At 48.1% G+C, this 25,750-nt stretch overlaps 1 protein-coding gene across 1 annotated transcript in view; it reads right to left on the reverse strand.

Annotated features, from left to right (window-relative positions):
• Positions 1 to 8,321: 8,321 nt before the first annotated feature.
• LOC121719299 (endonuclease V-like) overlaps positions 8,322 to 25,750 on the reverse strand; it is a 45,921-nt gene continuing 28,492 nt past the window's right edge. Inside the window, exon 9 of the mRNA XM_042104776.1 lies at positions 8,322 to 8,538. Coding sequence (XP_041960710.1) covers positions 8,535 to 8,538 — 4 coding nt within the window. The 3' untranslated portion in view covers positions 8,322 to 8,534. The remainder of the gene's footprint in view (positions 8,539 to 25,750) is intronic.

Raw genomic sequence — 25,750 nt, forward strand, 5'->3', positions numbered from 1 at the left:
GGAGGCAATATCCTATGGGCCTGCTGGTGATGCTTCATGCAATCAATGAAGTCATTCCTATGGGACTTGAACGGACATTTCAAATAAAACACTATAGATGTATAATGTAGAGACTATCAGTGAAGTAAGGCTGAAGTACAGAATAGCGTAAATACTATGTTGCACTCAGTGTAAATATGTTAATGAACCTGTTTCACATACATGGATGTAGCATAATCCTAGACTAAAGGGTTTTTCCCTAATGGAGAGCTCCAATAATAATAGTTCTCTTCTAGTTCAGGACTAGGGACAACGGATGTACAGGAACCTGGCCAAATAAGCAGAAATGCTCTCAGATGTATGTCACGTTCTTTGCACCAGATTGATAATGTATGTATGCTTTTTAATAGAAAAACATTCAAAATGTATTAGAGTATTAAATAAATATGAGAATTTGACCTCATTTTCTGTAAAATACCAACTATTGAAGTTTACCAATCAAGAGTAGAAGACATATTTAGTATTCTTACAGGTCCATTAAATAACCCATCTGCTTATTTTGAGACTGGTTCTAATTTTGCTGTGTGATAAACCCAGATGGAACAGGGCTACAGTAAGAGAAGAGGCTTTTTGTTTGTTTTGATCCCCACGGGCCGCCAGATGAACACTGCTCCGAACGCCTCCGCTCCTCGGCCGTTCTCTTTCGGCGCTGACCAGCTGCAGTCCACCTCCCTCAAGCTCTACCCAAGCATTTTCAAAAAAATGTTTTGCATTCTCACGGCATCCCACTCAAGTAAAGAACAGCAAGGCATATGCTGGACCCAAATGAGCTGGCTGGGGTTTGAGAACTCGAGGGCTGCACACGTGAAAAGTTTATTTTTTGTCTTTTGGTTTCTGCTTGTTTTGTTTTAGCTGCTAACTCCTCTGCTGTTGAGGAAGTGCCCTCGCTGCGGCTGAACCAGCCCACATGATGACCATCAGTACATCTCATGTAATACTGGACGTTCGCTGGCCTCTGCCCCAACAGGAGCGACTCAGCAGGATGTTGATCAATGGAGTTTTTGGCGAGTGGGTGACGCAGTAACAAGCAGTGTCTGAGTCTGAGTGTGCAGTTTTGTGTGTTTCATGGCTGTGAAGTCTATGTGAACAACCAGACTATGTATGTCTGTCAAAAATGCGTATTTGTGTGTGTGTGTGTGTGTGTGTGTGTGTGTGTGTGTGTGTGTGTGTGTGTGTTTATGTATGTAAGAGAGAGACACAGCATATCCACAGGGAGGCTTAGTGCAACCTGACACCGCAGCCTTAATTAGCCCGAATCTGCCATTCAGCTCCCCTCTGACCAACAACCCCCCACCACCCCACCCACCCACCCCTACCACCAGCATCTCTGCTCCTGCAGTGTCAGAGGGGGGGAGTGACAGGCCACACATTACTACCACTCTTTCCATGTTCTCTCTCTCTCTCTCTCTCCATCCTTCTCCAACCAGTTGGCAGTGTCAAGAGAGGGGGGGTGAGTGACAGGCCACACATTACTACCACTCTTTCCACGTTCTCTCTCTCTCTCTCTCTCTCTCTCTCTCTCTCTATTCTTCTCTGATTGGTTGGCAGTGCCGGCCTATAATTAGGTCAATCAGAATCTGTGCCAGCAGCACCACTCCCCCGCCCATCCTCATTCTTCACCTCCATCAACTCTCCTTCTTCTCTCTCTCTCTCTCTCTCTTTTTCTCTCTCTCTCTCACGCACACAAACACACATGACAGCCTGCTCTCACACCTCAGCCTTATGGAGGTGTCTGCTTGGGAGACGTGGGGTGTGTGTGTGTGTGTGTGTGTGTGTGTATGTGTGTGAGCATATGTACATGTGAGGCGTGCTTCAGACTCACCTGAGCGGGAGGGTGCTTCACAGGACGTGGCAGAGAAACCGATAGTACCAGGTGTGACCTTCACACCCCTCCCCCCCTCACGGCAATGCCACAGAAAGAGATGCAGAGAGGCAGCTAACGGTAGCTTTTACCAGCAGCACTGGGCCAGTGAACAAACACCACGTTGACCTTGCTCGGTTTCTCCTCATCTTCTGTCTGTGCGGACCAGAGGGCCATGTTCAACTCCGCATAGCGAGCCAAATGTTACACAAGCACAAGGGGTAATGCTAAACATTGTTAGGAATTCAGCTTATTATATGGTCTATATTATAAGGTCTATATACACTTGACTGGTATATTATAAGGTCTATATACACTTGACAAAAATTGCCAGTCTATTTCTTTCAGGTCAGGGCCTCATATCTGTTCCTGAATAAGCTCTGAAATCAATGCACCCCTTCAACTGAGCTGTGTTTGATCTACTGAAATCAGCCAGTAAATGACCTCGGGTAAACTCATGACGGACGTTCTCCGCTTGGTGGCACAGGTGGGATGGGCGTGAGTAGCTCAACTTTGTTTAAAAGCACATGGAAGCAAGCACGTGTGTGTGTGTGTGGGGTTTGTGTCTGTGTGTGTGTGTGTGTGTGTGTGTGTGTGGGGGGGGGGGGGTTGCAGTGCAGGCCATGGCCCATGGCTCCCATTTATTTATTCAAGTCGTCCGTACCGCAGTGGACGGACGCCCGGCCGGAAAAAAACAGCATCTTAAAGTGAAACGGCGAGGGAACGTCAGAAGAGGTTGGCAAGCTCGGAAAGACAGGAAGACTATCAAAGAGAAATGAAAGCAGAGAGCACCTGAGCGAAATCCGCCAGACAGCACGGGATTGGACTCAAGGAGGGGAAATAACATCAAATCCTCGCTGAGGTGCAACTTCAAACAGAAACAAGAGAGAGGGAGGAAGAGGAGGAGGAGGAGGAGGAGGAGGAGGAGGAGGGGGGCGATAAACACGAGAGAAAGTCATGCTGTCCCCTCTGCATCGCACACTGGGTTATGCTGGGACTCCAGCGCTTTGTAGAAATCCACATGAAAGAACGACGATGTGTAAGCATGGTGTGAGTGAACGAGTGAGAGAGAGAGAGAGAGAGAGAGAGAGAGAGAAATGCCAGATAAAACAGGGAGAAAAAGAGAGACCAAATATACTTGAAAGAATACAAATACTTACAAGAAACACCTTTCTACTCAGCGCTCCTAAAAAACAATTCTGTTTGGATGTACAAGCTTTTGCACCTTGATTTCAGTATGTGTGTGTATGTGTGTGTGTGTGGGGGGGGGGGGATGGGGGGCATCTCTGGACCAGCCTCCAGGTGAAGTCTGAACACTGGACTGAACACTTCTCTGGACACCATGTGACATCTCCTGAAGCCATGTGAATACAGCAGGGGTCATCAGAGCGGCCCTCCAGTCTAAGGTTGAGTGCACTCTGGACACTGTGCTCTGCTGTTTGTGCTGCTTGGCTGCGTTCCCACGGACAGTTTGAATGGTTCCATTCTATTTTTCCCAGAGATCCACAGCCACGATGGCCACTCTGTTGAAGTCAAACCCACAGAAGTCCGGCAGACAACACGTGAAGACTGAGCACGCACAGAGAGAGAAGACATGAGAGATGTGAGCCTTTGTGGGGATTCTGAGACATGACATGACAAGAATGTATGAAATATTAGTCAGAGCTCAAAGAAACAGGAGTGAGACAGGGGAGAGAGAGACAGAGGAGAGGGAAACAGGAGTGAGACAGGGGAGAGAGAGACAGGAGAGAGGGAGAGGTGCAGGTGTTACCTCTCCAGCAGCACAGTTTCTTCTGAGAGCAAAAGATGGTTCATCTTGTTCCTTTTGTCATTAGCGTGCGCACACTAAATCTCACCTTTTATTATCTTCCGTCTCTCCTGAGCCACCTCACTTCCACAGTTCCATTACTTAATGAAGCACGTCTGGTAGACTCTAACACAAACATTTAGAATCACACACACACACACACACACTTAATCTTATTAGGAACCATTGAAATACCTTGAGACCACAAAAGTATTTGCAAAGAAAGATTACTGACCACAAATAGAGGCAGGGAAGCCAGATGAGGACCTAGAGAAATAGGTAGAAAGAGCACCTTTCAATGGAATGTTTCCCGCAGGCCATCATGACAGCCACCACAGGTTAATTAGGGGGCGAGTGTTCACATCATGGTGGGTTCACCCCAATCATCAACAGCCACTTGAAAGTGGATTGATTTCAAAAGGCATTCAGCAGCGGCTCCACCGAACCACAGAGTGGACTAAGTAGTATTCAACACTGAGAAACTTATTAACGAGAAGCCAGATGATTAAAGATCGTCCAAACAAACATGACATAACATAACCAAGGCACTAGACAAAAGGGAATATGAGAGAGAGAGAGAGAGAGAGAGATGGACTTAAGATTGAATTAAGGCCTCAAGTTTTCCACTCTTCCTTTATTTCCAAGCAATTGGCCAAACATAACCGCTCCCAGGGTTGCCAACTGTCATGCTTTTGGCATGAGACTCACACCTGCAGGCTGTCTCAGACTGTCACGCCGAGTTTTTTTCCCTTCCTTCGATGGCAATACATCTCACGCCACGAACGCAATTTATTTCTGAGGCGGGGGCGCTCCATCTCACGCTGAGACTGGCCTGCAAGCTGGCAGCCCCGGGAACTCCTCCTCTTGCCAATCTCCTAGCAACCAAAACAACTCTGCTTTATTCAGGACCACGCGCTCCCTGCGGAGCGTCTTTTATCTTTCAGGTCTGTCCTCGGGTCTGTCCTCAGGTCTGTCCTCAGGTCTGTCCTCGGGCTGGGTTTGTCTCGGGGTGGACATTTTCAACATTTTTCCAAATGTGCTGCTGCAGCACATTTCACACACACGCACGCCGCTGCCAAAACGCGGTTACAAAGCTAGTCCCACTTCAGCCTAATGACTCAGTCCCACAGCGTCCCGTATCCAACAGCAGCTTTTCAGAAAAAGGCATCTTGAAACCAGCCTGGAAAATGTCTGCTTTCAGAATTTCTTAAGCGTGTGGGATTATCCTGTAGGCTGAGCCCAATCATGCTATTCCTGCTATTCTCTCACTTTTTCTTCCTCAACGGTTGTGTATCGATTGGCACATTTGGATGCAGCGTGGCGAGATCCCTTCCTGAAGAAGTCTATGTTTATGTTTGATCTCTATTGGCTGGATTCGCTCATGGCATATAACAGCCTGATCTCTCCTGTGCGGACTGGGAGGCAGACAGCCGCTTCCATTTGCGGGCAGGCCGGCACAGCTGTGGGGTTCACCAGCAGAGCACAGACAGCACGAACCCCTGAGTCCTGACATGAGTGTGACCTTTGACCTCTTATACAGCGCATAAAGAAAATAAACACATAAACAAACAGATAGATAGATAAATAAATAAGTCAAATAAAACACTGGCCTGGATTTCCACTGGCTTCTTTCATGTGAAGCTGCATCAGATGAAGCTTGGTGAGGAGCAGCAGACACAATGGAAGACTGAATCAAAGTGCCTGTTAACATCAAAGAGGCTCTCCACTTCAGTGGGCTGGGAACAGGAGAAGGTCGAGCATCTCACCTCATCTCATCTCTCATGTCCAGGGGGAGAGGGACTGAGCACGGGCAGCTTGTCCTGGTCATGCATGCACTCACTCACTCACTCATTCACACATTCAAAATGAGACAGAGCAAACACAGTTCTTTCTCTGATTCAATAGGATGCTCCATCACCATTGGTAACGCCAGAACCAGGAGTCTTCAGTAGCTGACTTTCTTCATGTCTTTTCTCTCTCTGTCTCTCTCTATCTCTGCTCGTGAGAAAAACAGATAGAGAGCGAGGAGATCATATGCTTTGTAGCGATGTGTGTGCTGTGAGTGCTGCTGAAGACAAAGACTCAAACAAGTCACAGTGCTTTTCTGGAATTCAGTGAGTTTCCTGATTTAAAGGATGCTCCATAACCATTGGTCACACCAAATCAGACTGACTTTTGTCATGCCTTCTCTCTCTCTGTTCAATTCAATTCAATTCAATGAGCTTTATTGGCATGACTAAGTGTTGCCAAAGCAGTAATTACATCAAGAGAATTAGCAATTAATAGTAATAATAACAACAATTGACAGACTATGGAAAATAATAAAAAATAATAGAACATTAGAACACACACACACACACACACACACACACACACACACACACACACCAACACACTCCACCCCCTCCCCCAACACAAATACTAACACACAGTAACAATGGAGAAAGAAAAAATAAAGGAAAGAAAGAGGAAAAAAATAGTAGTGGCTGTCTCATGCTCTATGGCATTCTGGGACATATCGTGCTGCTAGTGGTAGTACGGTTGGGTACTCTCCTAATAAGTCTTTAATTTCAGTGTCATTCTGTACATTTTTTAAATTTAGGATTATTTTTTACAATTTTGTGAAATATATTTATCTAATGTTTTCATATTTTTTACAATGTAAAATAAAATGTTTTTCATTCATCAGCATGTGCATCTCCTCTTCGCCCTCTCTCCCTATCTCTATCTCTCTCTCCCTCTCTCCCTCTCTCTCCCTCTCTCTATTAGTGAGAAGATTGTGACTGTAGATGAACATATAGAGAGCGACCAAAGGCAGTACAGACAGCAGATAATATACTTTGTAGTGATTTGTGTGGTGTTGAGTGTTGCTGGAGAAAAAAACTCAAACAAGAAGCACAGAGAGACTGAGAGAGAGAGAGAGAGAGAGAGAGAGACAGAGACAGAGAGAGTGAGAGAAGTGAAAAGAGAGGCAGGGCGAGGGAGAATATTTGCTGCATTGGCAGGGAGAGGGGGTGGTAGAGGACACCCATCTCTTTGGAGGGACGCAGGGCAGGCGTTATGCAACTGAACCCAGGGAAGGTATGCAGACGTCTGCTCCGCCTCCTCTGAGGCTGAGGGGGCGGGGCTGCACTCAGAGAGGAGGAGAGCTGCAGAGAGACGGTGCATGAGAAATAAAGAGAGAGATTTTTTTCCACAGGGCAAGAGATACGGAAAACATATGCTACTGCCAGGGACGTCATGGGGGGGGGGGGGGGGGGGGGGGTAGGTGCTGTGATAAATGGTTGAGAAATCGCAAGGAAATTAACGTTGGCTATACATGAACTTTCATCATATTTCCATTCTGCTCACAGCGTTTCATCCATCTCCACCCATTACTCTCGATGGTATATCTCACGAACGCTTCACTTAACGCATGGTAAACCATATATAAGAATAAACAGCGGACCTTACCGGACACAACAATATGAAGCATTCTTCTCAGTAAGCCGTTCCCGAGTAATTCCCATAATTAGCAATATAATCAGCAATATTACGAGAGTGAAAACTAATGGCATGGTGTCCCTGTTAATATCAATTCACTGAAGCCCTTTTAAGGTGTAATGAAAAATGTTCAGCATGCTCTATGCACACAAATTACCTACAACCCTGGGGGCTTAGCCCCCCCTGTCTTTCAATCCTAGTGACATCCCTGGCTACTGCTATTACAGGCAACTACACAACTGTAAATAGACAAACCCACACACGCACGCACGCACACACACACACACACACACACACACACACACACATACACACAGTCTGTTCCCCTGTCCCCTAACATCGGCTCCTCTGCAAGGGACTGATGGAGCACCCACCCCCCCTCTGCTGGGCCGAGTTCCCACTGACGTCTCCACACCCGCGACCTGCGCCGCGAACCGCCCACGGGTCGATGATGACCCTATAGGGCCTGCGTCGGAAACCTGCCCGGTCAGTGCCCCCCAGTGCCCTTCCTGTTCCCACACAGAGGCTGCCAGCCTGGCGCCCAGAGCTACTGTGCTGGCATGGCCACGGTTATGCCACACACCAACGCCACCAGACGGTAGAGCATACGTCCAAACAGGAAGTGAGGTTTAGCTTTGCCAGGAAGGAGTAAAAATAGCATTTAGGGACAAATATAGTAGGTAGCACTTGACTGTGCGGATGTGTGTGTGAGTGTGTACACATAGATAGATTTCCAGGCCTGCATATTTTGCGTGTGTATACGCACGTTGATGAAATCGCAGAACTGCATATTTTCTGTGTGTATTACGTACGTAGATGGAATCGCATGTCTGGATATTTCCATCAGACATTTTCTGGATATTTCAGACATCAAATGTTTTTTGGTCTGGTGACCCCAAGAACTCAATGCACTTTTGCACATATATTTGGGAAGCGCTGTGCATGTGTTGCTACACTGATGTTTTCTGAATATGCTTGTGTTTTGTCTATTTGCATGTCTTTTCTTCAGGTACATGCTTTGAGCTTTCAGAGAATTTGTTCCACACAAATGAAAACAACACTGCAACTGCATGTATGTGTATACAAAATAAAGATATTACTAAGTAAACTTTTTTTATAAAATGTGTTTTTAATAAATTCTGGTGCACACATTTATATATTTAAAATATAAAAACAATTCTATACTGTTCAGATGATTGTAGAGGTGGTGAAATCATCGTCCAATGCGGACACACACACACACACACACAAACACCCCCTGTTACAGTTGGCATGGTGTACAGACTGCTCCACTGGGCCTCGTGTTGCTGTCAATGGTATCTTTGGCGGATTCCTCCCCCAAGGTCACCTGTAGGACACACACACAAGCATGGAATAAGCAGGGTGGTGAGAACAGCAGGCCTGCACATGACACATGGCGCACATACGCCGGGGCTGACTGATCTCAGCACAGTCGATTAGGTGTTGGAAAGCAGGGAACTGCACTGCGGTGTGTTATTTTACTTAACCCATGGTGACTGGTCCAGGGCAGATTTAGTAGCCCCTTGGCTACTGTGGCCATGGCGGCCAGCCCTGCACCCCCGGGGAAATGATCCTAAATCAGCTGTGACATATCAATGAGGCATTTTCTTGCTCTTTCTCGCTCCCCCTCTATCCTTTTCCCCCTCACCTCTCCCCCTCTTTCTCTCCCTCCTTCTCTCTCTCTCTCTTTCCCGCTCTTATGCCTCATGGTGCAGTACTGGTCAGCGCAGAGAGAGAGGGAGGGAGAGAGAGAGAGAGAAAGAGAGAGAGAGAGAAAAAAAAACAGAAATGCATAGGGAGGGGAAAGCATTTTAACAGCCCATGGACAGCAGCAGACCCCCAGTGGAAATGAATGTGCGGTAACAAATGCCCACTGCAAGCACCTGGGAAATGTTCAGGAAATCAGACTGCGCTCTTTCTCTCTCTCTCTCTCTCTCTGTGCATGCGCGAGGCCTTTTGATTTGTGCTCAATTGCTCGGGACGACATTTCCCCCGCGCTGCCATTAGGCTGTAATCTACGGGCCAGACGGAGCTCAGCTCAGTCGGCTGAATACGCATTACTGCCACCACCCATTACACTCCCACTCCCACCACCACGGGAGGAGAGGGGGGTCAAAGTGCTGATTGAACGATAGCAGCCCACAGGGGGATGGAGAGGTGTGGGGTGTATGTGCGTGTGTGTGTGTGTCCATTGTGTGAATGGAGTGAATCGCGAGCTGACCCAGGTCAGGTGCTGATGGAAGGAAAGGACTGTGAGCTGTCGTTCTCCCCAGCAGGTGAAGCAATGTCGGCTATTAGCACTGGCGACACGCCGGGTGGTAAATGCTGGTAAATGCCTCCTCCCACATTAGCCATTAGCTATTAGCCATTAGCAGTTAGGGCGGAAACTATGGAAGCAGTGGCGGCGGCTAACGATGCTAGCCAGAGTCACAAGAGCAATTCTGGCTGACGGCTGCACAACGAGTGCTCGGACAGTACAGAGGTGGACAGTGCCAAGAAAAACAGCATCAACCACTAAGAGAGCCAAGAGTGACTCTGCCTAATTTAACAGCGTTCAGATACCTGTCTACGCAAATAGAAAAGAAACAAGACAGGGTATATTCATTGACTGGTAATGTCTGCATTGAGCATTTCAGGGAGATCAATGTCTGGAGCCATGGACCTTGAGAAGCATAGCAGAGTGTGGTCTTCAATGATCCTCACTGAAGTACATCACTTAAGAATGAAGAATGTCACACAACACACAAAATAAACTTCATCACACTAGTAAAGACAGTCGAAAGCTTTCCTCTGATGTACACAAGCATCTTCCTATGTACATGCTTATTAAGCTTCCATATACAAGACTGAGGTGGTTATGCAAAGTACTGCTGATGCATTGCAAATCAGTTACACAACTGAGGTTTGTGTGTAATGTGCCAAGATGGGGTGTAGCAGGTTGTGGTTAAATTCATCTCTGTTCTCTCTCTTTTCCCCCACCCCTACTTGTGTGCTAAAGCAGAAGGATTTCATTAGTAAAAATCTACTTCCTGAAGAGGCTTGCTTGAAAACTGTTGGAGCATGAAGATAAAAGGCATAGATTGGTCACCTGACACCATGGAACTGAGAATGAATGGACCAAACCGACTTCTTGCAAAGCTCTGCTGACGTAGTCTGAGAAGTCAAACTCACTGTTTAATCCATCTCTCTCTCTCTCCCTCTCCTCTCTCCATCCCTGCACACAGCCCATGATCTGCTGCACCTCTCTGTCACTTCCACTCTCCCTCTCTCCCTCTCTCTCTCTTCCACTCTTCCACTCTCCCCCTCTTCCTCTCTCTTCCACTCCCCCCCCTCTCTATCTCTCTCTTTGTGTGAGAACTAATCTTCCCCGCCACATCAGACGGGATGCCATGCCTTTCCATTCTCACCTCGCTAGGCTGCTGCCGCTGCTCCTCTGACAACATCGATCTCTTCCCTCCCTCTGCGGCCGCCCCCCCTCCCACTCCTCCACACTACAGCACTGAATCACCAGCACTGAATCACCAGGGTCCGTTTTTGTGAGGCTACATGTTCATTCAGGTGCAGGTTTGATTCTGGGATTTGTCTGCTGACCTTTTGCTGCAAGAGTTTGTAAATGGAGCGCTTTCTTAGAAAACACACTCTAGAGGTTTAGTCATGTGACCTTGCTGGTACACAGCTTCACTGGGAGGAAATGATGTATTATTAACGGCTAAGAATCTGTTTCATTGTGTACACGTATTTGGCCTTGTGATCCTAGATAATTGTCAGATAATATATTAAACATGCAGTCTAGCAGTAAGGTATATTACCAATTACCTCTCCACATATTAGTAGGACACATAGATAGTAGAATTCTCAAAAAAAAGGTGGAATTCTGCAGCACAACACAATGTCCAGTTACATAACTGTGTGCCATGATGAACAGAAGGACATGGTCGTTAGGCGGGGCTGTTGTAGCTCATTTGCCATGCAGGCCTGGCATCCCCTGTGTTACTGCTGAGGTCTCCATTTCAGAGCATCTAAAGCTTGTGAAATGTGGGATTTATTATGGCATTAAAGCTGAACCCTGCAGGGCTACTTGGCATGCTCACCTGAGTAATTATGCAATTAGCTGCTCTGACCTGATTTCAAAAAATGGAAAGCTATTCTATACATATTCAGACCTGCTGCAAAATGCAAAGTGTCTAGAGATACAGTAGGCTCCATTCTTTTCGTTGTGCCAAATTAGAGCCACTAAGTGCCATGCATTGAACAAAAGATATTACGGACATACCTACTGTATCTAGCTATAACCAATGCCAAAAAAGGTTAGGTTAAGTCAGGGGTCTCAAACTCAAATGAGCTGGGGGCCAATTCTGCCAACGTCATCTGATTGGAGGGCCGGCTATTTCTGAAAATGAAATGTTCTTTTTTTCAAATACCACACAAAACTGCAAACAGAAAGTGCAAGTGTTTTTATCTAGTTTTAGACACCTGTGCTAGCAACCTTAGCTTATAAATAAAATAATGATAAAATAAATATTAATACAAATTATAAAATAAATGAAAAACATAAAAACAGGTATGTGTGTGTGTTTCACACCAAATAAAAATATTTCCTCTCATAACTTTTTTAAACCTGGCAAACTAGGCATCAGGGTTAAGAAAGCCATTGCCAACACCATTGGATTTTTATATCAACATTTCAAAAGGCCATGGCTTGAAAGTGGTCAGAGATAAAGTCCTACTGTAAATGTAAAAATCTTTGAGTAAAACAAAAGTTTATGAAGGGGGTAAATTTACCCATCTAATTTGTCACTGGATGGCAAGCACCTCAAATTATGCACCTTTCAGTAAATACTGGATGAACATATTTAAGCAGGTTTACTTTCCTTTTTTCATATTACCCACATAACAAATTAACAGGAAAACACCTAAGATGTATACCAACACCTAAGATGTTGTGGTTTAGTAATAGATTACTACAATATAGGCCTATAATAAAGTATTCTGGTCAAACAGTTCCTATCGCGGGTAATCTGCAGTACCCAGAAGTTCGCATCATATTGCGGGTGACTTTGTAGTTCTTTAGAGCCCTATTTCTACTAGCCCTGCTGTCTGTACCACATCCATTACGGACACTATCATCACGATTACCACTGCAACCTCCAAGCTATGTTGGGCAGAGGGTCGAAACAAGCATGGTATGCTTAGTGGACACCGTTGTATACACGCACCTCCATTCACAGACGCACCGTGACTATCACTGTCATAGACGATCGATCATAATCTCCAAAAGGATATTCTTCTTCAGAATTAGAATAGGTGAATAACATAGCTTACCTAAGACTTCATCACACGTGAACGTTTTTCAACATTTGGTGTAGGCCTATTTCTGCTTAATTTCTGCTTCAATTTCTGCAACACTATGGCCTGCATCGCTTCCGCGTCATTACATATGCACGTCTTTGTGTTTCTCGCGTGTAATACAAGTATTTCCTGAAAACTTTGCGCAGCGATTTTGGGTTTGAATCAAGCTCTGGATGTCTTGCACATAGTGGAGCAGAGTAGGCCTACAAAGACCTGGATCTATCGTCTATTTTAAGCAGTATCGTTGTTTGTCGCAATTAATAGCCTCAAGGGCCGGATTACATTATTATTTTGTCATACGTCGCGGGCCGGAATTGGGCAGGACGCGGGCCGGGTGTTTGAGACCCCTGGGTTAAGTTGATTAGAATACGTGACCACATATCAATATCCCAGCTGTGTCACAGCTTTGTGAAATAACATTGCAGCACATGTTTTTCCACCCAGAACCTTCTTCTAATAAAAAATGTCATCTCTCTGAGATGTATTATATTCACAGAACAAAACATATGACAGTTTGAAGAAAAATACCATCACTCATTCCCTTTTAATGCAGCAATTTCTTGACACACCAGGGGAATAGGCCTCCTTGGTAGACCGTAGTTGTGAAGAATGACACAAGAGTTAAGAGGAAAATTCATAGAAACTTTAGCTGTGACTTTTTTCCCCACCTCAAAATATTTTCCTTGCCTTTTTTAATCTCACTCCCTCTCTCTCTCTCCAGCTGTCAGCCCTGGTACGTGGTGAATCCTTGCCCTGCCTGCTGTGTGTGTGTGTGTGTGTGTGCCTGAGTGTGTGTGCGTGTGAGAGAGAGAAAGAGAGAAAGATGAACATCCTACGGATCATCAGAGAGGGGCATCCTCCCTGTCCGTCAGCCTGCAGGTGACCCGTGACCCGCAATAAGGCCGGTCCTGTCACCGCCCCCATCTCGCCCCCCTGTCTCAGACACTGCTGCATCACACAGCCGGTCAGACAGAAAGGCCAACGCACAAAAACATGGCAACTCCACCTGCTGGCAGAAGGAAAATGAAAACTTGGACTTGACTTGGATGCCCTCAAATCATCCCATCAGCATTTAGTATTTAGGTCCCCTATGTACGCCTGCCAGAGATGGGCAGTTTCAGCAAAAAGGCTGAAGTATTCTAAGGGTGCATTCACACCGGACCGTTTGGTCCGGACCCGAGTTTGTTTGAGAGAGACTTTGTTTGAGAGTGATTTTTGCTAATGTGAATGCAGTCTACCGAACCCAGGTGTGGACCCAGGTCTGCTTGAAAACGGGGGTCTGGGATATAGTTCATTAGAACTCCGGTGCAGTTCAAATGCTATCTGTTTCAAAACCAGGAAATAAACTGCCGTTTTTGCGACGTTGCCAAGCTATTGGTAAAAAGAAGCTAGTGTTAATGACATAAACCGACCCGGGTCCGCAAACAAGAATTGTAATGTGAACAGAGACCAGCTGGGTTAGGGCTAGGGGGGTGTAATCACACTCAGGTACGGTCCAGTTTTAACAGACTCAGTGTGAAGGCGCCCTAAATAAGTTTCATTGCATGTGGTCGATGAACACACCAAACTGACATGTGTGGAAGTGCTGGCGTAGAAGGATGTGAGCAACTCTCACTACTCAAACAGCACGCTAATGAGGATGGGAGAGAGAGGTAATGGCTTTAATTGGAATTAGTGCATGACCACAAGGGAGAATATCCATGCTGGCTTCCTGCCAATTTGTAGTAGTGCCTTTCACTGCAAATCATCAAATGGTCGCTTTGCTATAAATCTGCTCTGATGGCGAAACCAACAATCAATGTGGCATGGAGTGCTAATTCGAGAGCCTAGCCTAGCCTTCCTCTGCCTTATCAGCTTGTTGTTCAAAAGAAAGTTCTTTCTGTTTGGGTCAGCCACCATTAGAAATGCATCCCTCAGTACCAGTGGCAGCATAAACATCACTGAGCCACAAGGCTGTGTCAGCGTTAGCGTCCTGCCCTCCCTGCCGCAGTCCCCCTTCGCCGGAGCAGGCCCTGTTTTTACGGCCCACCACTGGCCCACAAACGGTGGAGCAAATTTTCATTTTGATCTACAGCCCCCGGCTTCTCTCGTCTTCCTCTGTTAGATCCCACATGGGTGCCGTTAGCAGCATCACCGCCACTCCCGTACCACGCGATTCAGCACTTTCAAAAAGCTGGCAGGACGATCTCATCATTGAATCAAATGGCAGTCTCCTGTAGTCTGCACAAATGAGCCAGGCCCCTCTAATGAAAGCAACTCAGCTGTGTCCTAACACCGCAAAGTCAATGGAGCTACGCCCGACTCAATCAATCGTGCAGTATGCAAGAGAGATGACACCAAACAGAGAAATGTGTTATGCGGTCATGGGAAAGCTCTGAGGGGGGCTCAAGTGGAGTAACAGAGTGATGGTGCATTAGATGTTAGTCTCTGGAAGGCAAACAGGCATGAAACCTTGCGGAGATGAACGTGTCTGTGTGTGGCCATTACAGCATTGCTTTTGCCTTTTTCAGTGAGAGGCAAGAGGTTTATTAGTCTTCTGACCCACATTATAGCTATACTGAATAACTTACTAGAATACAAATGTGAGCAAAAAAAGTAAAAGCAGACACACACACACACACACACACACACACACACACACACACACACACACACACACACACACACACACACCAGCCCACAGGAGACTGCACACTTCTCGTCCTGTTTTTTGAATTGGGACACATACAGTACGCACACTACAGTACAAACCAACCCAATGCACAATGCAATACATAACGAGTGGGCTCTCACAAACAGATCCACAGACATTAAATCAACACCTGTAAGTGTCAGCACCCACACACACACACACACACACACACACACACACACACACACACACACACACACACTTTCCTCTCTATGCTGCTGTCAGCAGATTCAGGACTAACAAAATGGGCTCCCTACTGCTTGGCGATGCAGGTGGGGTTATTACCCGGCTCAGAGGCTCCGTGTTTGATGCCTCGCTCTGGAAAAAGCCCGTAAACATTTGCAATATTTTTACATCTCCTCCGCAGGGCAGAATGGAGGGCTCGCTGCGCTGAATAAGTGGGGGAGATGGGGGGGCAAAGAAGGAGGGCGGGCGGGCTGGGGGGGGTTCTGCATTTCAACATGAATAACATTCAACTAGATGACACTACTCAAAGAGAGAGAGAGAGAGAGAGAGAGAGAGAGAGAGAGAGAGAGAGAGAGAGAGAGAGAGATAATGAATAATTCTGTGGGGGGGTCTTGCGTCTATCTGGGACACTCAAAGACGTCCTTTACACAAAGGCTTTGTGTTATTAAGATCCACACAGGGCTAATATAGAGCCCCCTCTCCCCCCACAGCGCAGCCCTCTCCAACGACCCTCAGTGGAGGTGGCGAGGCATGTGAGGTCACATTTGTGACGGCGGAAAAGACATCGACGTCGAGTCTGACGCAAGACGTGTGTGTTTGGGCGATTAGGGAGAGGCTCTCCCGGAGCTCTCCCGCTCGGCTCTGTGCTGGAGGGGCCCTGCAGGGCCTGTCGTCTCACTGAAGCACCGCGGCAGACAGGTGAGCGAGCACGCGAGCGGTTTGCACGTCAGTGGTAGCACGACTCCAGTTAATCTTCGTGGAAAAGAGGATAGAAGTCAGACACATAAAGGGAAAAACATGCAGATCACTTCAGGCTTGTATTGTGATGCATCGACAAGGCCTTGGCTGACCCTCTTCAAGAGTTTTCTTCTGCTCTGGAAGAAAATTCTACTGCTCGAGATAAAAAAAAGTTCTACTGCTCTTGAGATAAAAAGGATAAAGTTCTACAGGAGTGCAGTGATCAGTTCTACAGGAGTGATCAGTTCTACAGGAGTGCAGTGATCAGTTCTACGGGAGTTCAGTGATCAGTTCTACGGGAGTTCAGTGATCAGTTCTATAGGAGTGCAGTGATCAGTTCTATAGGAGTGATCAGTTCTACAGGAGTGCAGTGATCAGTTCTACGGGAGTTCAGTGATCAGTTCTACGGGGAGTTCAGTGATCAGTTCTACGGGAGTGCAGTGATCAGTTCAAGGGAAAAGTCATGGAGAAGAGAGAGGGCCTGCGAGGTCAATGAGATCGTTGTCTGACGTTGGTGCAACACTTTGTAATCTCAGTTCGGCTGAGACAGAGAGGCTTTGCTGAGAGTGAGTGCTTTTGAAAGTGATTTTTTTTTTTTATCAAAGGAATTACATAATGTGATTGACGGAATATTTTTACAAAATGGAACAAAAAAGCTGCAGTATGTGATTAATTTGTTGAGACACTCAGACGAAAGCTAAAACCATCTAAGACTGCAACCACTTTAGCCTGGCTTGATGAACATTTCGCAAATAAAAGACTTCCATTTCATACCACATGCAATGGTGGAAGAACAGCTGGATGACACCACAGAGCAGAATGCAATGGTGAAAGAACAGCTGGATGGATGGACGACAAAGGGGAAGGAACACAGACTTTGTGTCACAAAGGACTGCAGGATGTCCGAAACACAAGTAGTACGTAAACACAGCTTTGAATCCCCACCTTTGGTGCAGGAGATTATGTTGCCCCTAATCCTGCCATAGTTTTCATGTAATCGGAAGGGGCATGGAAATCCCGCCGAGGGAGATGTTAGACGGGAAGCTTACCGATAAGCATCAACCGAGCCACGGCACCAGAGCTTTCTCTGCGCAGCTTAATATCCATGTTTCATCTCTCCGCTTCTGTTGCACGTCCTCCGAAGGGTGTTATGTAAGAGTGTGCTGTTCTTAATGTTTTGTTTTCCCCTTTGTTTTCTTCCCCCCCCCACCTCTCAGTTTAGAACGGCACTCTACGAACGCATCCTTGTCAAGAGACTTGTCTTTCATGTGCTGCAGAAGGCCTGTCTGTGACGGCACATGATCAGTGGCTTCCAGAAGCAAAGAGACAGGTGCCGAGGCGAGCGCTAAATAGCTTCAAGGGGAGTTGTTTAGCACGGCGTCTGACCCAAGAGCACGCGGCACAGGAATAGCATCCGGGCTGCGGCGGGCCTGCACTGCGGAGGAAGGAAGACTTCTAGACAGGAAATAGAGCACGGGAGGGACATGAGGATGGCGGAGATGATCACATTCAAGTGATGTTAAAAAAGAGCTCGTGTGACAACGAAATGAAGGCTGATGTGTGATATTTCCAAAGTGAACCAAGCTAGTAGGCCAACTTTTTGGGGATGTTCTTATAAACTTTTATAGAGGTGGCATCTCAGATTAGAGATTACATCAGTGTCTAGTGCTCAAAAGTGTTTTGTGTAAAATCACAAATGCCCCAGTACAAGCACCCATTCAATCTCTCTCTGTCTATCTCCCCCACTCCAGCTTACCATCATCATATTGTACATTAATGGTGTACGAGCTTTGAAAGTGAAAGCTTTAGCTTTGAAAGAAAGCTGTGTGTGTGACTGAAAGACTGTGTGTGTGTGTGTGTGTGTGTGTGTGTGTGTGTGTACACATGCTAAGTGAGCTGCCTACTAGCGGTGCTGTGCCCTGCGTCTCTGAGGGAGTCACTGGGCGGCGTGCCCACCCCTCTCTCGCCTCTCTCCCACACCCCCGATGCCCGTGCCCTGGGGAGCCGATGCCCCTGAGCCCCTAACTGCCTCCGCTAATTGCCCATGGCATCCTTGGGACTAGAGGAGAGGAAATAATAGGAGGGGGGAAAAAACATGGAGGAGAAGGATGGGACGTCTACCCTCCTCCTCCTCCTCCTCCTCCTCCTCCTCCTTTTCCTGGCACCTCCACAGCTTAAGCTCTAGAGGACTTGGTGGTCTAGAGGAGTGGGGTTGTTGGGGCTTCCAGCTGATTTAATTGGGTTAGCTGCGGCTGCTAACCGCTTCACTAGTGGAGCTTCACAATAACACACTAAAACTCAGCACAGTTTGAAGGCTAAGCAGAGAGAGAGAGAGAGAGGGAGGGAGGGAGAGAGACTGAGGGAGGGAGGGAGAGGGAGAGAGAGAGGAAGTGAGAGAGAGTAAGAGATAGAGAGAGAGAAAGAGAGAGAGAGAGAGCGAGAGAGAGAGAGAGAGAGAGAGAGAGAGAGAGAGAGAGAGAGAGATTTAAGGCACTGCAGATATGATCCAGCCCTGACAGATGACTGGGAAGACAAAAGGGAGAAAAGGAGGGAAAAAAGGGAGGGAAAGAGAAGGAGAGTGAGAGAGAGGAGAGGGAGAGAACAGCGAGGCTGACATTGAGCTGCTGCGCTTCACAAGCCAGAGCTCCTCTCGCAGGGTACTGGGGGCATCAGAGGATATCAAATAACAGAGGAACAGAGAGAGGTGGAGAGGAGAGAGAGAGAGGGACAGAGAGAGAAAGAGAAGGGGAGATAGGATAAAAAGGGGAAAAAAAGAAGGGGAGCAGAGAGGGGGGAAAGCAGAAGGGCAGAAAGGGAGGAGAAAAAAAAGAGAGCAGATGAAAACGGAGGCCAAAAAACGCCATCCAAACAGAGACGGCCAAAAACAACAACCCTAAGCAGCGGTGGCAATAAAAATGAAGCCGGTCTACGGCATGCGCGGTGGCGCCCATCAGGATGTTATGCGGCGGGCGTTGGCAATAAGCCCACCATAATGTGCCTTACATCACAATAAGGCCGTGATAACAGCACTGTATAACGAGAGGGTGATGCGCGTCACATTTTAGTGGCTGTGCGATGCATAAAACATTGTGGCGGAGCGTCGTGTATTACTGCAGCCCTAATACTAGCAGCGGGCTGCGTGACTGATACCCCACTCTAGTGGCAGCATGTGTGTGTGTGTGTGTGTGTGTGTGTGTGGAGCAGCGCACTTCTACAGTGTGTGAATCAAATTTATGGCCAAGAGAGTTCACATGTACACATTCATAGTCACAAATACACACACACACTGACACATAAATCTCCTTCACACACGCAGGCATGCACATAACATACCTTTATAGTCAAGTGCTCTCAAACACTTATGTGTGTACATGCATAGAGACAAACACACCCCGACACACATTGAACACATTAAACACACACACACACAAATACAGTGTCATATATTCATCCCATGGGACTGGGGCAGTAAACAGACAATCTAGAACCACTGACAAACACACACTCACAAAAGCACTCTCCCTGCTCTCTCTCTCTCACACACATACACACACACACACACACACACACACACACACACACACAGATCCTGTGGGATTGGGCCAGTGCTGCTAATGAATGGTTGTGGCGACAGTCAGCCGGTGCTGCAGCTCTCCTCTAAAGCATGTGGCTGCACGCAGAGGGCAGAATGACTACTGGCAGAGAGGCCAGCCTGTATGGACGGCTCTCTTAACTGTGTGTGTGTGTGTGTGTGTGTGTGTGTGTGGCTCTTCTGAGCTTCACTGCAGTTCTGTGCTGAAACATTAAATGGCTGGGTATTGTGATTGGGTGTGGGAGGACATCTGAACCCCAACCTGTCCAAACGCTGTTTATATCAGTATTTGGGATTCTGGGGCCGTTGGTTTATGAGGCTTGTGTGTGACTGTGTGCACCAGCTGAGACTTTAGAGAAAGTATATATAAGTATACAAGAGGACAGACCACAACACTGAGTTTGTGCACAATATGTGTGTGTGTGTGTGTGTGTGTGTGTGCTACATGACCCCTCGGTTATGTGTGTCTGTACACTGCAAGCACACAGTGTGAATTTGTGTGTATTCCAGCTCATCTATACAGGTCACATATAATATTGGATTGTCTGTGTATTTGTTCAGGGTCATACGCAATTGTTTGGGGCTCAGACTGCAGGTATGTGTGTGTGTGTGTGTGTGTGTGTGTGGGTGTGTGTAGGGGGTGCTGTGAGCGTAAGTGTGTGTGGGTGTGTGCCACCTGACTGTCAAATCACTGCTAACTACACATTCATATTCATTGGTGCCCGAGACCTGCAGTCAGCCACCTCTCGCTCTCTCTCTCCCTCTCTCTCTCTGCTCCATACAGTACATCTCAATGGCAAAACCTGGCCGCCATGTGATCTCTCATCTCCCCCGGCTCCGTAAATACTGGCCATAATGCGTGTGGCCAGCAGCCGTCGGCGCTGCACTGTGCCTCGTCTCATCCCTGCTGCCAGGCCCCTCAGTGACCGCGTGATTAAACGCCTCATCAGGCCGCCGCTACAGGACATCCGTCCCCCCGCGGCCCGACCCGCCGGGGTGACCGCCAGAGGGGTCAGTGGTCTCAGTTCCCCTTGGAAAATAAACAAACAAACAACAACGCGCTCAGAATAAAATAAACAACAAACGAGTAAACAGTTAGAACTCTGGGGAGGTGGCGGCTGTGAAATGGGAGGATTGGGTTTTGCTGTGCTAACACAATAAAGCAGAGCCGGAATGAGGAGAATTTAATACCAAATCCAAACTTGATGCCAATTAAGCACATTTCCCTGCATTCTGAACAGGGAGGTGAATATACTGAGACAACCGGGGACATTTTCCGCACACACACACACACACACACACACACATACACAATCCTCCCACTGAGCTAATAAAAAGTGATGGTTATGATGGTGGATTATTTGCTTCTGCAGTCAGCAAATGGCATCCAGCTTCAAAGAACAATTCCCATAGTCATTTGTAAAAAAGCGCCTGCAGCAAAAAGGAAATGTAAACTGGCAGGACGGCCAAATGGAATTATCAAACGTAACGCTGTTAGGCTGTGCCCCCCAAATTCACTTTGTATCCCATAAAGCAGCCCGTGACAGGTGTGTGTGTGTGTGTGTGTGTGTGTGTTCACTACTGGGTAGCATGCATATGCTCGAGAGCCTTTCCTCAGAGACGGCGAAACTCATACACCGCCAAAAACGACATTCATGAAAATGTAGAGGATCATCCACTGATGTGTTGCGAAGCGGCTGGGCCTGCTGCTGCTGCTGCTGCTGCTGCGGCTGCTGTCGAGGCTTTGAAGTGGGGATAATTTATGGGCCTTTTCTCCTGGGGCCCCGGCAGTTGAAAGAGAGAAGGAAAAATATATGGGAGACCTCCAGCAGCTTTCCGTAGGCACGCCGGGGCCTCTGTCTCTGTCGGCGCGCGCTCACTAGCGTTCACCTTTCGAGCGCAATACGAGTGCGTTAATCTGTGTCTAGGCACAAGCTGGCGCTACGTGTCTCACTGGCGGTTTTGTCAAGAGCGGCGAATGAGAATGCTTAAAGAGATGGCACGCCGGAGGCTGAAGTGTTTACAGAGTCTGTCCTGCAGCGAGAGCAGGGGGAATGAAGAGGACAGACATTTCTCCACAGATTTGTTCTCTGCTGTCAGAAATTGATTAACTTCTCTTCACTCCTTCCATCCTTCCATCCTCTCTTCCTCTCTCTCTCTCTCTCTCTCTCCCTCTCATTCTGTCTGTCTATCCCCACACCCCTCTCTCTCTCCAACTCCATCACTCTCTTGTCCATCTGAGATGGTTATATTCTTATTGGAACAGATTGGACTCCATTGATTTGCCTTAAAAGATAACAAAATGCCATTGATTTTTCAATTCAGGCTGAGGACGGGGAATTTGTAGGAGGGAATGAGACGTGGCGACTTGCTTGACACGCCGCCAGGCGCCTCAGGAAGGGTGAACCAATACGATTATGATGCAGGCACAACCTCCACTGCCATGGCGACCAGCCTGTCAATCACACTCTCCAGAGTGGGGTGGGAGAAGGGGGGGGGGGGGGGGGGGGGGGGGCCTCTGTCACGGTGAAGACCGCCGGAGCAGTGACACGCCACAGGGACAGATTTGCCATCGTGTCTATGATTGCAAGACTTCCGTCTCGCTCCGGAACATTCCGTGAGGGCTGCGCACATTTCCTCCATCAAGTCCTCTGGCGTCTCCTCCAGGCTCATGCTGCAGACGAGCCCTTCACACATCAGACCCTGTGAAGGAAGGAAGGAAGCCACCTGCGGCAGCAGCACCCGCCTGAATACGCCTGACCTTAGAGGACCCACAGACCTTCCAGCAGCATCCAGCACGCAGAATGAAGTCTAGCTAATGGCCTCACAACCCCACCGACACTCAAACCAATGCATGGGCAAAAATAAATATAAAATATCACTATGCATGAAGCAGTCAGCCAGGCGCTAATCACTGGCCTGTCTAGAGCAGGACTGCCCTCAATGACCTCTTCTGAGATGGAGCCTGAACATTTCCTCTCAGTCTCTCTGTCGCCACGCGAGGTCCGGCGGAGAGTGAGAGGCTCGGCAAGAGCCCTTCTGACCTTCCCCGGCTCTCTGTCCACCATCTGATGAGTGTCCCTCTCCTCAGCCCCTTAGCCACTGTGAATGGATTGGCTCCCAGCGTGTGGGGTGATGACTTATTGTGCTGATTGCCCTTCTCCAGTGTCCTGCTGCTTTAATGGCATGATGATCATTGGATTTGTTCACCGGGTGACAGTTACAGACAGCTCACACCTGCTGAAGGGGCCACAGAAAGTTTGGGGGGGGGGGGGGGGGTTTGGATCAAAGATGGCCTTTTGATTAGGAGAGGTGTCTGGAGACTGGTTCATTCCTGCAGCAAATGTGATTATGGCTGCGTCAGCTCATCCATCCAGAAGAGTGACCAGGTACACACAAAAGCGCATCTGTGAGTAACCATAAGGTGTTTTGGTATTCCACGCTTGCAGTCATTTTATGATAATAACTCAGCACACAAATTTAGTTTAATTACTCAGATAAAAACAGACACCAGTTGTACATCTGACAGTAGTCTGAAAGTACTTGAAATGTAGAGCACTACAATTTAGTGAAACTAGCTTGAGCCACCTGTCTATTGAACTGCTCTTATCTGTTTGAGGTCCTAGTTGATATCTAGTCCTGAACAAGGACCCTTCACACGACCCTCCCTCATTGGCACCACTATCTCCTCATGTTTGGATTCTTCAGCATGTACTAATCCACTGAAATCATTATCCCATTCACCCAAGTTCACTTGACCACCACCCCATCCAGCACATCCACTCACACCTCCACCCCATCCACTCAGACCATTCTCTCATACACCAACACCATCACCCCATCCCCTTAACCCCCTACAACTCACACCTCCCCCACACACTCATCCTCCATCACCTTCACCCTGCTCACTCGTCTCCCAACACCTTCATGCCATCCATTCAGGCTCTGATTACATGATCACTCTGTCCACTTATCCCCTCTTCTCCTCCTCTCCTCTTATCCTCCCTCACCTCCTCCCCTCCACTCCTCCTCCTCCTCCTCTTTACACACACACTCTCTGGCCCTGGTGGTCTGTGGTTGCTGCAGGCCCGTGTGCCTGTCGTGCGCTGACATCTGCTCGGGAGCCGGTGAAAAATGGCGCAGGTGGCGGTGATTTATCAGCGCCGGGGGGACCGTGCGGCGCTTCCTCGCCGAGCGGCGTGGCTCCGTGTGAGGCCAAGCGTGATGAGACGATTGCCGAGTTGGCGCACTGCATCAAACGGACAGAAGCAGCCCGGCCCGGCCTCCGCTCAGACGCCGCTGCTTCACATGCCGTCTCCCGTCAGCCCCCCCCCCCCCCCCCCATCTCTCCACCCCCCCCTCCCTCATCTCCACACTCTCTGACTTTACCTCTTCTCTGCACTCCTCTCTTCCCTCTTCCTCACCGTCCTGCCTGCCTTCCCTCTCTTTTCCTCCCCCGCCTGTCTCTCCCTCCCTCCCTCTCTCTCTCCCTCTCTCTCCCTCCCTCTCTCCCTCCCTCTCTCTCCCTCCGCATGGCTGGCAACACACAGCAGGCATATGAGGGGTTGTGTAAAACCAGTAAATAAAGTCTCTGTCAGTGCCTTCTTTTTACACAATCTCTCCCACTATGTGTCTCTCTCCCCATTCTTTCTCATCCTCTAACTGTTCCTCTCCTCCTCCTTTTCTCACCTTCTCTATCACTCTCTCTTCCCCTCCCTCCCTCTCTCCCTCTCTCTCTCTCTCTCTCTGTCTCTATCCTTCTCTCTCTCTCTCCTCCTCCTCCCTCCTGTAGTGCGGTCCCGGTGAGTGCTGGAGAGAGACGTGCTGCAGCTTTAGAGTGCTGGCTGGCCCAGATGCCTGCTGCCTCAGGCGCCAAGCACTGCTGCTGCCGCCGCCGCCCTGTCCAACCGCCCGCCCGCCCACCCGCTCCCAACACACAGGACGCCTGGCCACGCATTTTAGGAGAACTGGTTCTCTATCTGTGTAGTGTTTGTGTGTGAGAGAGAGTGAGTCAGTATGTATGTGTGTGTGTGTGTGTGTGTGTGTGTGTGTGTGTGTGTGTGTGTGTGTGTGCGCGTGTGTGAGTGTGTGTGAGGGAGTGGCATGTCTGAGAGTATCAGTGAGGCAGAAGGGAGAGGGGGAAAGCAAGATGGAGAGGAGGGGATAGCCCCGGTGCAACAGATTATGAGTGAGCTGGAAGGGGAGAGAGAGGGATTGAGGCCACATGCATACAAGAGGTGGAGAGAGAGAGAGAGAAACAGAGAGAGAGAGAGAGATAGAGACAGAGAGACAGAGAGAGAAAGAGAGAGAAAGAGAGAGAGAGAGAGAGAGAGAGAGAGAGAGAGAGAGAAATTTTTACGGATCACAGATTTGTCTATATTTGCCTCCCTCCTGGGGACCACTCCAATCAATGGGTCCATCACCTGGTCAAACTATATCTGAATACCGAACTAAACAGTGGCCTTTAAACCCTCAGAGCATGGGCCAACTCATCAGCCCATTACACATCAGGGGAAATGAACAGGTGATCTACCAGTACACACACCATGTATTATTTATGACAGTCAGAGCCTCAGCCAGCAGTCTTCAGCCTCACTGTCTAAGTCTGGAGAGGAGACCCCCCCCCCCCCCCCCCCCCCGAGAATATGAGGGGGTGTTATGAGTAAACTGATCCTCATAGGATGTCTTATTCAGTGACCTTAAAACCACTGAGAGAGAGAGAGAGATGTGTTGTTGTCGATCCATTTAGTCTCCCAAGGTAAAGCATGAAGACCTTTTTCCTGCCGCAATCCGTTCGGTTTCTAACGGCCGGCAACTCTCTAAGGAGGCAATCAGTGCAAACCCACAGCCAGGCATTCCTAAAAACATTCCTTAACATTTACTTGACATTTGGGCTGTTTGGAAAAGGCCACTTCCATGTGTGGATCAGCGTGAACTTCATTAAAACAGGCCTGCTCACATATTGCCCACTGATTGGGGGAT

This window comes from Alosa sapidissima, chromosome 9, assembly GCF_018492685.1.
Source record: "Alosa sapidissima isolate fAloSap1 chromosome 9, fAloSap1.pri, whole genome shotgun sequence".
Taxonomy (NCBI): Eukaryota; Metazoa; Chordata; class Actinopteri; order Clupeiformes; family Clupeidae; genus Alosa; species Alosa sapidissima.